Raw genomic sequence first — 15976 nt, 5'->3', positions numbered from 1 at the left:
GGGCAAGAGGCGATAAATTTCATTTTGATGAGGGAAGCCTCTTTCAGATTAGCCGCCCAATTAAATCTAGAGACAGAAATAAACAGGCAGACAGAGACTCCACTGTGGGTATCTCCATTATCTGGTCACAAGGCCTGTTCTGATGACTGCAAGATTTCTGTCGCTTCTTCAGTTTGCTATCCCACAAACACACATTGCTTTGTTCCACTGCGGTTCCTCTATGAACACACTTAATGTCAGATGGAAATTCTTTGAATTCTGCAAAAAAATGGGATATGTCATATATCCAGAAGGAGGACACATAAAAAAGAGACACTGATAGTTCTGTTTTCCCTTTTTCATTTATTGGCACAGGACAACATTCTGTTGACATTAAAGAACACAAACTTGATCTTGAGAACAGCAGACATTTCATAAAGGCGGCTTACAGGAAAGGAAGTATAATAAAAAGAACAGAGGGAACTTTTTGTCAGTGTATGCACAGCAGATAAGTAAACGTGCAAAAACACATCTCCCTTTCATAAGAAGAGGATTTTCCACCATAAAGGCTACAGACAGAGCAGCTCCAAACCATATTGGCCACATGTTGTATGTTGAATGAAGCACTCAGATTCCCAAAAGATGTTTTGAGTCAACCTTTTATGATCATGAAGCTTTTATGAAGCTGCTATGTTCTCAGGAACAAGTCTCCTGGAACCGGAAAAGCGTTTTAGTCTTAAACCCTTTACAAAAAATGTTTCATTTTGTGCTGTGAAAACACAAGTGCAGATCTTCTACAACAATGCCTCATCACGCAGCCAGTGATTTATATAACACAGAAGTGGATCAAGTGGTTGAACACTTTAACTGTCTAAAGAAATTCATAGCTATCACAGAAGTGGATTTTGGGGGAAATGACACACTGGTTGAGGATGGAGTGAAAAGCACAGGAAAATCAGAACACACCAGTGCTGTCTGTGCGGCTACAGCTGGTAGTCTGCCCACTGCCCCAGAGCTAGAAAATGACATCCTGTCAAACCCCAGAGTACTGCCCACACCAGCGCCGAGACTAGGAGAAAGAGGCAAACGGCAGAAGAAAATGCCAAACGAGGATATGTGTGGCTTGGAATGAGTGACATCCATGTTATCTTATTATTTAGGTAATGACTACCTTATGTGAAAATGCTATTAATAGATTTACTCGTTTCATATTTAGGTTATTTAAATTAAATTAACTGCTTTTCCATTAGCAAACGTTTTATTTAACCACAGCCACTATTCTCATCGTTCATTCTGAGGTACTCCAATCCACATATTTTAAATAAACCTTCCACAAACTACACTCACATAAACGCACATAAAAGTAATTTTACTAATAAACATAAACTTGCTCACACAAGACAAATAAAAACAAAACAGACAAGACCTGCTTTATTTGTTCTGACTGTTTGAGTTAACATTAGAGTTGTGGTGTGAAACACCATACATTGTGACTGTAAGTTCTGGATTATTTGACAGCCCACAAGTAGTTATAAAGGCTTTCAGTGGTGACCACTTGGGTAAACTCTGTTCCTCAAAACCACCACAGGAGGCAAATGGTGTCGTACGCCTGGATAGTGCTGGATATGATCAAACCACCTGGTGACATTCAGATATCGCTCTTTCTCCTGAATAGCCAATTCCACCTAAGGAAAAAGTACAGACAAACATGATATGGTGAACATTAAATGGAAAAAGAAATTATGTAGTTATGCAGTGCATAACACTACAGAGACATCCAGTATAATGTCTACAAAAAGCACTTGCTGCTTAGGCTTTCTTTTTCCTTTCTTTCTTTCTTTCTTTCTTTCTACAGCATTCATCTAAATTAAGATAATATTGACCTATTACAATATTATATATATTCACTCGCTTTAACATGGCACACTTTGGGTCAACTTGTTCCAAGGTCAAAAAAAGTATCTTAAAGTAATAAAATTTAATAAAATCTTAAAACTGGACTTTTAAGGGCCACTGAGAGCGACATGAAAAAGTGAGGCGAATCGCCGATTGACGGTGCTTTCACATCAACTGCGAAACGTTGGATTGCCTTAAGTTAATTAAGCCAGTCCTGGAATTACCCTCTAAGCACTCTCAAACAAAAGCAAGAGCACACCCAGCTGAAGCTGTAATAATGGCTTCATGAGTGTAACAGGTTTGGCAAACACTCCAGTTGCTATTTGTGTTTGTGTTCTGTGGAGTGCCAAAGGTTTCTGTTTACAATATGTTTTTGCAGCATTAAGCAAATTAGCCAATCACAGACATATCCAGGGCTCGTTTTATTTCATTATTTTTAACATTTTAACATTTCAGTCATACTGTCATGTGTTTATGTCTTATCTTTCCTTGTCTTTATCAGCATTTTAATCCATCTTGTAGATGTCCTGGGAACTAAGGTTCACTTAAAGTGGCAACTAAACGTCTTTTCCAACTTGAGAACTACATACAGTCTCAAAGAATTGTTTATTACACAGAATCTGTGCCAATATCATGGACCACAACTATATCAGCATTACTTTGACATTGAGTGTATTTTGGGCTTCTCCTCAATGCTTCTCCTCTTCATTAGTAACAACAGGTTAAGTAAAATATAAATATACAAAATAGCGCATAAATTTAGTAAAATGTCCCTTTTTATAGTTATTTTTTTCTAGTTGACAGAGGAGCTTATGGATGCTGAATGGTTCTTTTGAGGTAATTACATTGTAAGGTGGCATTGTTTAAGCTTTACACATTTTCTGAAGTTTGAAACACTGAATGAGGGATTACATGAGACATTTCAGTGAGTTGTACCGTATCTTATAAAATAGCCTACGTTTTGATGTCTATTCATGTTCATTTCATACTATAGTAAAAGACAAAGATATGATGGGTTCATGTGTCGCTTTGAACTGGGGTGCTAAACTAAAGCCATCATTCATAACGCATCAATGAATGCCAAAACCATATTTATTGTTTGAATTGTGTTATGTGTTTGGCAGAATTTTAAAGCTGATAATTTGCTTAATAAAAAGTAAACAAAGTGCAAAGCTTATTGTGATTACAAATAATGTGAAGTTCATGCATTAACAGAACATCATACAGACTAACGATCTTGATAAGTAGCTATAGTATCGATTATAAATGAGAACTGGTGACGATATTGTTAATGTCCACCCTGTTGATAGCTTTACCTATTGTAGTTTGCTCAAAATGCTCACGAAATAGACTTTCTGCACTTTTACTTTGCAACCTTTTGCGCAACAGCAGTGCCTCCAGGAAATCTAATGCTGCCTTTGTGTGCTATCGGAGCTATTGTAAATATGAGTTTCCTAGCTGGAAATTGGACATGAATGGCCTCCCAAGTCATATTTACAACTGGGAAACTCAAATAATTGTGATACCTGAATTTCTGAGTTGGGCAGGTCATAAATGTAAAACATGTTAGAGGAGAAATACATAGCTGTAGTACTATAAAGTTTTATTCATTTATAAAGTTTTATTGTAGTACTATAAAGTTTTACATTTTACACTGCTTTTTCCTGAAGCTAGTCATGTATATTTGTGTGTATAAATAACCATTTAGTGCATATTGTATTATTGAACACAACAAAAACAGCATTTATTTGACCAGAATTTACAAATCATCAGCCAGCTAAATATTTATATATGGTATATAATATTTATATGGTTTATTCAAAACCTGTTGTATATTGACTAAATATCTCCTATACCTATTGGATTTAATGAGATTTTCCTAAGAAACTGGCAAGAATGAACTCATCCACCATGATTTCTATTCTTTCCAACAACAAAGCACTTAAACACAACAAAGTCGTAATTACAACTTCACAAGTGGGAAGTAGAAAGTTTCCGATAACACAGGAAAGCAGCATAAAGGTATAATCTAATTGGACAGCTTGTCTCATCGTGTGGCAACGGGAAAAAAAAAAAATTGGCACACGGGTCCAAATTGCTGCCGCGATTGATTACACACAGTGTGAATAGATCCATATGGATCAACTGTTTTGATTCAAGAACATCATCATGTTGTGTAGCTTAAAGGAGAAGTCCACTTCCAGAACAACAATTTACAGATAATGTACTCACCCCCTTGTCATCCAAGATGTTCACGTCTTTCTTTATTCAGTCATAAAGAAATTATGTTTTTCGAGGAAAACATTTCAGGATTTTTCTCCATATAATAGACTTTTATGGTACCCTGAGTTTGAACCTCCAAAATGCAGTTTAAATGTGGCTTCAAATGCGGTTATTTTCATAAAAATAATACAATTTATATACATTTTAATGTCAAACACTCGTCCTATATCGCTGTTTTACCTTTTTTGTTAAGGGTTTTTGATCTTCTTTGCATGTTCACTTTGCAAAGACTGGGTTGGTACTTCTGCAGTAATGTAGGATGATTTTAAAATGATTTTTGAAGTTGAGGGAGAAAATATGATCAGAGTTTTTCAACATACTCTCCCTTGAGTCAGAATACAGGAAGTTCAGGCAGAGCAAGACAAGACAAGCATTTGAGATTAAAAAGTATTTAAACTGTATTTTTTTTAAATGAAAATAACCAATCGTTTTTCTAGATAAGACCCTTCTTCCTCGGCTGAGATCGTTTACAACCACATCTGGGATCATTTGAAGCCGCATTTAAACTGCATTTTGGAAGTTCAAACTCGGGGCACCATATCAGTCCATTATATGGAGAAAAATCCTGAAATGTTTTCCTCAAAAAACACAATTTCTTTATGACTGAAGAAAGAAAGACATGAACATCATGGATGACAAGGGGGTGAGTACATTATCTGTAAATTGTTGTTCTAGAAGTGGACTTCTCCTTTACTCAGTGAAAGGCCCTTAATCTTGGACACTCTTACTTGTCGCAGTGATGCAACTGGTTCTAACTCGCAAAAATAGTTAAAGCAGTAAATGGCTTTTAGTTGACTATAGTAGAAATAAACTTCCTGGCCATTAGACTAAATGCCATGTTTGTTAAAAACCAAACACTGTCCATCATACAGCAAAAAAAGGGAAATCTACTATTTGTTTTATTTTAGAAACTGATCATCTAACTGACCTTATCTTCAGGAGATTTAAACTGAGTGACACACTAATGCCTTCTGGGTAATGACAACTCTCTGTCAGTCATTTAGTCAGTCAATTACAAACACTGACATGGAGAGATGTGATCTTCTATTCCCTTTCTCTCTAATTATCATTTAATCCCTTTCTTCCTTTCTCCATGGGCTCCTTCAGGCTCCTTAAACTTCCTTGGCTGCTGTCCTGGGACATGACATCACTATATGTCTCATCTTTTCTGCCGTGTCAGGTTTCTCCTGTGCTTTAAGCATCTTACTGTTTTAATTGGGTGCTCTGCATCACTTCTCTCAAACGATTGAAGTTTACCGCTGAGGGACTTACAACAATGTGGTGAATGCCGTAATACATGAGGATGTCTGCCAGGGTGAAGACATTCCCAGCCAGGTAAACTTTATCCTCCAGGTACTGGTTAAGTTCCTGCAAGGGAAGTATAAAAGGACGTCACTCTGGGCCTGCTGTACTGCCAAAAATGGGAATTTTGGAGGGTTAATACCGCAGGGTCATACAGGAATAAAACTTCAGATGCATTTAACATGAACAGACTGAAAGCTTGCTTTAAACAAAACACATTATATGGTACACTGATAAGGAAATTGTTTCATGAATAGTTTAGCAGGATCACCAACATATAAAAGCACTCTTACTGTTAGAACACTGTTGTTCCATTTACTGCAGTTTAAGAGATCACAGCTGTTGGCAGTTTAACAGGGCTCCAGACAGAGAATAAATGTAACTTTGCAGACTTTTTAAGTAGAATTTGCACCAATTTAAAATCTATTTGCAACAGTTTATTTGCATCAGTATGTACTTTATCAGATTCACCATAGTGAGACGTTTGTTAATTGCATCTTTAAACCGCATGGGAGTGTTTCTTTCACTGCTATATGGCATATTTCTGTTGTCTGCTTTGCTCACCGTATGCAAAAACACAAAAAACAATCCGTGATAAAGATAATCAATCCTAAACTCACTGTATTTTTCCATTTATGTCTGATTTAAAATGAACCAAGAACCTGAGATGTGACCCTTCATTTTTGAGACTTACAACAGCCTTATTAAAGCCATATGACACATTCAGTCATGTTGCAATAAATTATATTCAGGCATTAATATTGTAAAAGTTTTGAAAGAAGTCTCTAAGCAAGTCTACATTTCTTTGATCAAATGTAGAGTAAAAATATCAATATTGTATTGTAATATTACAATTTAAAACAACTGCTTTCTATTTTAATATATTTTAAAATGTAATGTATTCCTGTAATGGTCAAGCTGAATTTTCAGCAGCCATTACTCCAGGATTCAGTGTGTTACATGATACTTCAGGAATTTGCTGCTCAATAAAAAAAGTTTCTATTATCATCAATGTTAAAAACATTTTTATTTATTTAAAATAAAGTTATTACAAATGTCTTTATGGTCACTTTAGATCAATTTCATACATCCCTGCTGGATAATTCCCTTAAAAAAAAAATCAATTTTACAGACCTCTAACTGTATAAATATTGGTGTATTTTATCATTGCTGTTGCCACCATTTGATAAAAACAATAAGGCATAGTGCAGTGTTTCCCAACCACTGTGCCACGGCACACTAGGCTGTCGGGAAAATTATCGAATACGTCCTAACTCTATTATATTTTATTATTATTATATGAAATCAGTGCTATTGGTCATCATTGTGTCTGTTTGTGGGTTTTGTGGGTTAATATTTAACCAATCAAAAGCATTCAAAAGAGCTTGTGACTAAACCTTGTAATGCCACTGGATCCTCTAATTGTCAGTCAAACCACATAACTCCACTCCGCCTCCATTCATAATGAAGTGCCGCAACACGCAGTTTGAAGACAGATGTATACTTCTTTGCAACGGCAAAGGTAAATGAAGAACTGATGTTTGAACAAGTACAGCGTTTTCTTTACTCAAAAAACATCATATATAAAGGCTAATGATTTTGTGTGTTTGAAGAGCGGAGAAAAGTCTTAGCACTTGCCATCTAGGTGTAGCCAATATATTTTTGCACATTTTAAATATCCTGTTAATATCGGAAAATATTTGTTCATCAATTATATCATGAGATTTTGGCCAAATGTATTGAACAATTTAGCTACAATAAACTTTATAACCTGTGAATTGATGAAAATGTCATATATTAAAGGAGAACTCCACTACCAGAACAACAATTTACAAATAATTTACTCACCCCCTTGTCATCTAAGATGTTCATGTCTTTCTGTCTTCAGTCATAAAGAAATTATGGTTTTTGAGGAAAGCATTTTGTTTGTAAACAGCGTTCACAAACTTACTTGCACTTTCTTAGTCTTTGTGCGTTCGCTTTGTAAACACTGGGACTGTAGTTCCGCCTACGTTCTGCATGACCTTTCGACGTGATTCAATAGTACTTAGCGTCGGGAACGCGCATCCCAGAGCCTGTGCTACATGAGTGCTTATAAAGTATATAAAAATATATATATATATATATATTTTACAAAAAAAAAAAAAAGACTCCTTGAATGAAGGAATCGTCTCACTAGATAAGACCCTTCTTCCTCTGGGATCGTTGAGAGCCTTTTGAATCTGCATTTAAACTACATTTTGGAAGTTCAAAATCGGGGCACCAATGAAGTCCATTATATAGAGAAAAATCCTGAAATGCTTTCCTCAAAAAACATAATTTCTTCACGACTGAAGACAGAAAGACATGAACATCTTGGATGACAAGGGGGTGAGTAAATTATTTGTGAATTGTTGTTATGGAAGTGGAGTTTTCCTTGGAAGTGGAGCCAAAATACCAACTGATGATGCATGTTTAATTATTGGGAAGAAAAAAAAATCCTTTTTCCCTTTCTATTTTTTTTTTCTTAGTGGTGTGCCATGGGATTTTTTACTTATCAAAACTGTGCCGCTGCAGAAAAAAGTTTGGGAAACAGTGGCCTAGTGTCACAGTCAGTTTACTACAGTTAAAAAAGGTTCATTCTGTATTGTGCTTAAGAACACCCACTTTCTACTTGTTGCTTTCTTCATCACTTTAAATGTAGCTCATCCATTCTGCTTTTAAAGCTGGAAACATTTGTATTATAAAAGGCCTCGTGAGAATGGTAGACCTAAGGTTGGAAGTATTCAAATACTTCAGTGACTGTAACATGAATGGTTTAGGGTCCACTATTCTCACTATTAACTAGTTTCTTATTAGCAATTATATTGCTAGCAAATTGGCTGTTTATTAGTATGTAAAATGGACCTTAAAATAAAGTGTAACCAAATGAATTGTAATAGTGGTATTAAGGGTGTCTGATTGATGGAGTGCAGGCATACAAGTGTGTGTGCTTGTCTGAGTGTGTGTAAAGAGTGGCTGATCTGAACACTGTTCACTGCCTCCATTAGCCCTCAAGACGCTACGCTGTATTGTGCACAAGTGCTGAAGATGCTCCTGTCCCCTGAGACCTGCACCAACACACACACACACACACACACACACACCACCCCTGCTGTAGTGTCTAGGCTTTGGAAAGTTTTACATCAAATTCACTCTTGTTTTGTTTAAGAAAGAGTGGATGGACAGCCTACAGACACATCTGTGTTACGCTGGACCATGCGGAATTATGAGATGTTGGCCAGGGGGTTTATATATTCTGTCTGAAATGAAGCTCAACACTGTGCACAATTCTGCACACAATTGTACCAAGTGATATGATGTTATTATTAACTACTATATACCATCAAGAATGAGCAACATGTTTTCTACATTTGGTTATAAAGGGATTGTTCACACAAAACATTCAAATAGTCATAATTTACTTTTGATCTCATGCTAAATTCATTTTATCCAATAGATTTATGTTCTCATTAATTTTTTATTAATAGTTTTTTTTTTTTTTTGTAATTCCAAATTTGGCTCAACATTTACTAACCTTCACATAATTTTCAAATGCATTGGACTTTGAACAGCATGAGTGTGAGTAAATGAAATTTTCTTTTGTGTGTGTGTGTGTGTGAACTATCTATTTAAGCTGTACAGACAGTGGAAAAACAGACATTAATGTTAAATAGGGCTCCAGATTGACAGCATTACCATGGAGCCACTGCATCCTAAAATACAATATTTAGAAGCCAATTTTCTAATTTTAGTTGCCAAATTATAGAACTGTTCAATATAAAGACTCTGGTTCTAATATCACCCACCTTAAAGTTCTACTCTGAAACAAAACTTTCTCTTACAGTCAATTCAACAGTTCTTGTTTTCAAATACATCCGTCCAGGATGAAAATTATTGTGGTCATTGTAAACTCTCTCGAGTCTTGTCGTTACTCTAGTGTCTATTCCTGTCAGCTGTAGGACTCCAGTTTCTCCTGCTTTAAATGTTGTGATCCTGCCTTACAGAGTGCTGCGAGTTGGTCAGACAGTGCGTGCCGTGGGCATTACGTCAGCCCTTCATTACTGTTTAAACTGCCACTATTAACCAGCGATCAGCGGCACTCTGCTCCAGAGCCATGTTCGGACAGCCCTATGCCACACACTGACAGCTACTGCCGAGAGGCGTCGTCCTGCTGAGTGCCTGTGTTAACGAGACTGCCTCTCACTGTCCACAGACAGACGTTTTCTACCTTTAATCCCTTCTGAAATGATCTCAAGACAGCGTGTGACCCCTGCTACCCTCAGCATGTCAATTAAAGCCCATCTGACAGACTGCAGTGTGGATGATTCTGATCCAAAACTCCAATGCTATTATTGAGAAACCCCTGTGACCTCACAGATCCTGAGTTTGGAGTGGCATTCTTTTTGGACAGTCAATTGATTCAATGAGAGGATGTCATGTCAATGTTTTCAAACTGATTTAGATGTGAGTCTTCATAAATGACATGGGTAAATATATAATAACGGCGTGTCTATTTACACTAAATGCAAATAGCCCACCTTGTTGGCAGAGGCTATTTACACTAACTCCGCCTCCCAACATGTGATTGAGGTAGTCAACACTACAAAAGATGATTGTCAAACATCAGCTCCAGTGGTGTAGATGGTAAAGCGTGTACCATTACCCCCTGTTACTCCCCTTTCAAATCTCATATCACATCAGAAAGGGATTTATTTTCAATACAAATGAATGAAATAATCAAATCAAGGGTAGGTGTAGGGAGGGCTTTATTGTCCTAATAAGATGGCCTCCATTTAATAATTTGAATTAATATTATAATTTACACTCAATACGTTATTATTGCATACTGTTTTATAATGTACTACAATACTGAGGTGATAATTGCCACTATTTGCAGTAACTAAAATCCTGCTATTTGCACTTAGCGTAAATGGCCTTTATCGTTATTTACACAAGGTAAATAGCCGCTACCATATAATAATTGCAATCAATGCAGGATTCTGGACACTTCTTAGAGGAATCAAATAATTACAAAGGAAAATTACAACCCCAATTCCAGAAAAGTTGGCATTTCGTGAAATGCCATAAAATCAAGAATATGTTATCTGTTCATTCTCTTTAACTTTTATTTAATTGACTGAAGTACAAAAAAAACATTTCCAATGTTTTCACTGGCCAACTTTTAATTTATTTTGTAAATATAAATAAATTTTGATTTTCATGGCTGCAACACACTCCAAAAAAGTTGGGACCGAGACATGTTTAACACTGTGCCACATGAACTTTCCTTTTAATTACAATGTTTAACTGTTTGATACTAATACTTAAAGTTTTGCAAGAAAAATTGTTGTCCAATCTGGCTTGATAAAAAACTTCAGATGATCAGCATTCTATGACCGTCATTGTCTGATTCTCCTTTTCATGACTGGTCATACATTTTCAAAAGGAGACAGAATTGGACTGCCGACAGGCAGTCTAACACATTCAGCCTGCGTCTACGAAACCATACTGTTGTAGCAGATGTAGAATGAGACCTGGCATTGTCTTGATCTAATAATCATATACTTCCTATGAAACCCGTCATCTTGATGGCAGTATAGTGTCTGTACAATCCAATACATGCCTCCATTTCAATGGTACTTTTACACATATTCCAGTCACCAATGGCGTTTGCTCTGCTGCACCTCCATACTATGATACTCGCTTGCATTTGCATCGGTTACTGATAGAAGTCTGGATGGTCCCTTTGGTCTCTGGTACTGAGAACTCGACGTCCATTTTTCCCAGAAACAAGCTGAAGCGTTGACCAACGCACACATTTTCATCGTCTTTTTGACTATCTGAGATGAGCGTAGTTGGTGAAAGACATAAATTCTTTGTGATTTTCTATTGAGAAATGTGATTTTGGATTTGTTTGACACTATTAACATGAAATTTGGTACAAAGTGATGAGACATGATCCAGCTTCACTTGCAAAGACTGAAATGATCCTTTTATACCCAAACATGATATTCTCACCTAATTCCATTTTACCTGCTTGCTGTGAACTGTTTCAAAACAGTTAAATTTGGATAATCTATAATCTTTTCACTTTTATTTTGCCTCTGTCACAACTTTTTTGGAGTGTGTTGTAGCCATCAATATCAAAATTTGTTTATATTTACAAAATAAAATGATAAGTTGGCCACTGAAACACTGGACATTTATTTCTTTGTACTTTAGTCAATTAAATGAAGATTAAAGAGAATGAACAGATAACATATTCTTGATTTAATGGCATTTCACGAAATGTTCCAACTTTTCTGGAATTGGGGTTGCACACGGAAAAGACAGGAAATCGAAACTGCGATATTGTTATATATTTGCTGATGAAATAAAATTGGGTAACACCATGTATAAACATTATGTAAAAACAAAAATGTTTAGCTTATAAAGACATTAAGCCATTTTTTATTTTAACTAATAAATGTGCAATGGACAACTGGTTTTACAGAGAATGGTCCAAAAAGAAAAAAAAATACAGTGAGTGGCAGATTTGTTGATGCCAGAGGTCAGAGGAGAAGAGCTAGACTGGTTCAAGCACATAGAAAGGTAACAATGACTCAAATAACCACTTACACCAGAGGTAGAAGAACACTCCTGTCAGCTAGGAACAGGAAACTGAGGCTACAATTCACACAGGCTCACCAAAATTGGACAACATAAAATTGGAAGAAAGGTTGCCTGGTTTGTTGTGACATTCGGATGACAATGTCAGCATTTGACATAAACAACACAAAAGCATAAATTTATCCTTCCTTGTATCAATGGTTCAGGTTGAGGTTATATTGCATACTTTGGGTACCAACTGAGTATCATTTAAATGCCACAGCCTTCCAAAGTATTTTTACTGACCATGTCAATACTTTTATGACCACAGGGTACCCATCTTACAATGGGTACTTCCAGCAGAATAACACACAGAGACTGAGAACTAGTAAACACTGACTACTATTTTATGAGAACTGCTTAATCCCTAATCATCATCATCTTACCTTCAAAATAACTTTGACTTCTTCTTTAGCATAGTTATCTAGTCGAGTTACTCTGTGTTCAAGCCATTGCTGAACCACAGCTCTCTGTTCAGCGCTGTCTCCCAGCAGCTCAGGTCTCTTAGCCTCACGGACCAGATGGGATGCTATAGTGACCAGACCAATTAATGCTGGCCCATTGTTGTTCTGGAGAACAGGGACCTACAAAATGATAAATAAAAGAAAAATGTTTAGCTGTCAAGTAATTAACAAAAACAAGGATTTTTGGTTAGTGTTTCATAAAATACATAAATTCATGCTAATAAACTAATACTGAATTTTGTACAGGTTTTTAGGCAGATGAAGACATTTATCACCTAAACAATTCAGAATTTGCTAAATTAATTTCTTATTCATGTACAGTGTTGACCAATCACACTCACAGTTATCAATCCTTAAACTCAGCCGGTTAAATCACATATTGGTATTACACGTTACACATATTAACATGGATATTATTTACATTAATATTATACTTATAAAATGTAATTGGTGGTTTAATATGTAATTTTATTATTGTTGTGACCACAGCTGCAGAGTTTTACATTTAAAAGCATTTTCAAAATGTTTACAAAAAACATGGTTACTAGTATTATTATTAATTGCACTACAAATGTATATAAGCCTTGCTGGGTATGAAAGGGATAGTAACTTTTTTTTTTTTTTTTTTTTTTTAATTTATTTTATTTTATTTATTTATCTAAATAATAATATTTTGGGAGGTTGACGTGCAACAACACAAGATAACTAAATGGCCATTCTTGTAGTCTTGTGGTCTTTTTGTAGTCTAGTGTTTTATGTACATCTGTAAATCACCCAATGTTTTGTGTGTGTGTGTGTGTGTGTGTGTGTTTCGAATGCTCCCTAACATGTTATTTAAAAGAGATTAAGCGATTTTTTCCTCTCACATGGAGCTGTGTCTTCAGTGCTCCAGATCACAGTGACACATTTCTGTCAGTGAGGCTACAAATAGTCTACTAACATGCACGATCGCTTGTTTAAATAAAGCTAGTCATAATTTATTAATTTATGAGACAGCCATGTTAAAATCCTGCTGAACATGAAAATGTGAAATCTTTAATGCGAAAAAAAATTTAAAACCCATTCATTTACACAACTTATTGATTCATACGATATCTAACATATGACATATCACCACACACAAACGCATGTTTAAAATTTAATACAGCATCGTAACTCCAAGTATATCACATTCAGCGTTTGATTCACCTTTTTCCCTCCTTGCGTGCTGTATTTATTTGGCTTTTTTAATCCTAGAAATCTCTCCAACGAGCCCAGCTCCCTTAACGCCATCTTGATCACACCGGAAACCAAGCTGACACATAAAACGCTCGCTGATTGGTGGAGATCCTCTAGTCGCGCCTCTCTTACGTCATGATGGACAGACGAGACAACCATGTGCTGAAATACCTTGCAGAGTCATGTCTATAAGATGAATCTAATACTTTTACTTGCAAAAATGTTATGGTCACAAATGTAAGTTCTTCTGCAGAAAAACTTACATTATATTGATACAATACAATTTTCTATGAAACTAAAAGTAATTATAATTACAATATACAAATGTTTGTAACATATATGATGCTTTTTAACAAGCAAAATATAAATAAATAAATTAAATAATAAAATGATATCTAATACGTAAAATCGTGTAAAATTGACAAAATTATATTACTGATATCATAATTTCCAGGATTGGACTGAGGGTTAAGTTTAAATGAAGCCTCTCTTTCTTAATTTGTGGTCAGCCACAAAGAAAATTAAGTTCTGTTTCCAGGACTTTTAATGTCATGAATTACTTCCCTAAAATGAATGACCATAAATTCTTAGCCATAAACCATAAAATCTTTTATTTTTATTTTATTTTATTTTGTTCATTGCCTAGACCTACAGCCCTGTTCAGCACCCTACTTTTTGCCAATTTGTCAATTTTTTCAGTGAAGCATACAATCATTTGTATGTGTGTATGTGTACACTCTAAAAAATGCTGGGTTTAATACAACCCAGTGCTGGGTAAAGTATGGACAAACTTCTTAATTTCTTGCTTAAAATGAACACAAAATAGGTTGAAAATGAACATTTATTACAACTTTCAATAAATAAACATTAATAAAGTGAATAAATATTTTACATAAAAGATGTTTACATATAGTCCACAAGACAAAAAATAGCTTAAAATTATTAAAATAACCCCCCTGCAAAAGATTGAGAACCCTTAGTTCTTAATACTGTGGTTACCTGGATGGTCAACAACTGTTTTTTTTTTTTTTTGTTTTGTTTTGTTTTGTTTTGTGATGGTTGTTCATGAGTCCCTTGTATGTTCTGAACAATTAAACTGAGCACTGTTCTTCAGAAAAAACCCTCCATGTCCTGCAAATTGTTCAGTTTTCCAGCATCTTTTGCATATTCGAACGGCATATATATATATATATATATATACACACACACACACACACACACAGTTATTAATATTATCACTTATGCATTGTAAAATTAAAGCAGCAAACATCTTAGCATTTGTAGAGAGCTCATGGACACATTGTATTTTTTATTTTCCAGGTTACTGAGATTTACTGAGAATTACAATTACAAGTTACAATGGGCCCACTCAATCAGGAAATTATTGAGTGAGTCTTTGTTCTTTTATTGCTCCAACCACAGTTAGAATTTGTGACTTGCATGAGTGTTCACTGAAACAAGACCCATCATACAGATCAAAGAGATGCTGAACTTCACAGGAAGAACCCACCGACACAGAATCCAGATTGTTTTTAGATCCTGCATGGATGTGTTGTATACACAATTTTCCCATGTTTGTTTTCATGCAATCATAAGTATATTCTTGATGGAAAATTGAGAAAAAAATTGCCTGTGATCTTGCCATCGGTCAGATCAGGCACAACTGTACAGCAGATGAAAGAGTTGCAGTGCAGTTTATAGTAGTATGTATGTATTTACTCATTGTTTTTCATCTAAATCCTGGAAATTTAAATCAAAATGACAGCGAGGGTTTAGAATTTCCCGAGTCCTACAGCAAGTTTCCCTCTGCTTCACTTGGCTGTCTGTTTCCCAGCATCCTCCTGCTCATCCTCCGTGCTGCGTGTCTGTTTGGATTTACACAATCACTGTATGACTCCTCCATAATGAAATGTCAGCTATCAATCAAACCGGCCTCATTAACTCTATAAGGTCCAGGTGTGGGTGACATCATGGAAAGCGACTGCAGCTTTGAAAGTGTTGCATGCTTCTCGTGCACCCATCAGTCAAATCGCTGTCTGTCACAGATCTTGGCTGAGACCTCTTATTTTTTTCTTTAAGGGGGACAGCATGCATAAAAATGCTTCTGATGGTGCTCACGTCGCATCCTTTACCTCCTGTTGAGTTGTAGGGTCAATCAGACCCAA

The 15976-nt window shown here is 35.7% G+C and overlaps 1 protein-coding gene across 1 annotated transcript; it reads right to left on the bottom strand.

The window, feature by feature from the left end:
- Positions 1–322: 322 nt before the first annotated feature.
- Positions 323–13925, bottom strand: eef1e1 (eukaryotic translation elongation factor 1 epsilon 1). Its single transcript, XM_051098878.1, has 4 exons — positions 13782–13925; positions 12516–12713; positions 5431–5526; positions 323–1664 (listed from the first exon to the last, which is right to left on the bottom strand). The coding sequence occupies exons 1-4, from the start codon at positions 13863–13865 to the stop codon at positions 1521–1523; spliced, it is 522 nt and encodes a 173-aa protein (XP_050954835.1). The 5' UTR covers positions 13866–13925; the 3' UTR covers positions 323–1520.
- Positions 13926–15976: the final 2051 nt, after the last annotated feature.

The sequence above is a fragment of the Labeo rohita genome, chromosome 24 (genome assembly GCF_022985175.1).
Source record: "Labeo rohita strain BAU-BD-2019 chromosome 24, IGBB_LRoh.1.0, whole genome shotgun sequence".
In the NCBI taxonomy this organism is placed as follows: Eukaryota; Metazoa; Chordata; class Actinopteri; order Cypriniformes; family Cyprinidae; genus Labeo; species Labeo rohita.
Note: the sequence above shows the minus strand (reverse complement) of the source record. Positions and strands in the feature narration are given on the sequence as shown.

Excerpts from the sequence above, each read along its gene's own strand:
- eef1e1 (XM_051098878.1), bottom strand. The coding sequence starts at position 13,865 with ATGGCGTTAAGGGAGCTGGGCTCGTTGGAGAGATTTCTAGGATTAAAA. Across the intron at positions 12,714-13,781 it reads GCACGCAAGGAGGGAAAAAG|GTCCCTGTTCTCCAGAACAA; the intron begins GTGAATCAAACG and ends ATCATTTTGTAG. Across the intron at positions 1,665-5,430 it reads ACGGCATTCACCACATTGTT|GTGGAATTGGCTATTCAGGA; the intron begins GTAAGTCCCTCA and ends CTTTTTCCTTAG.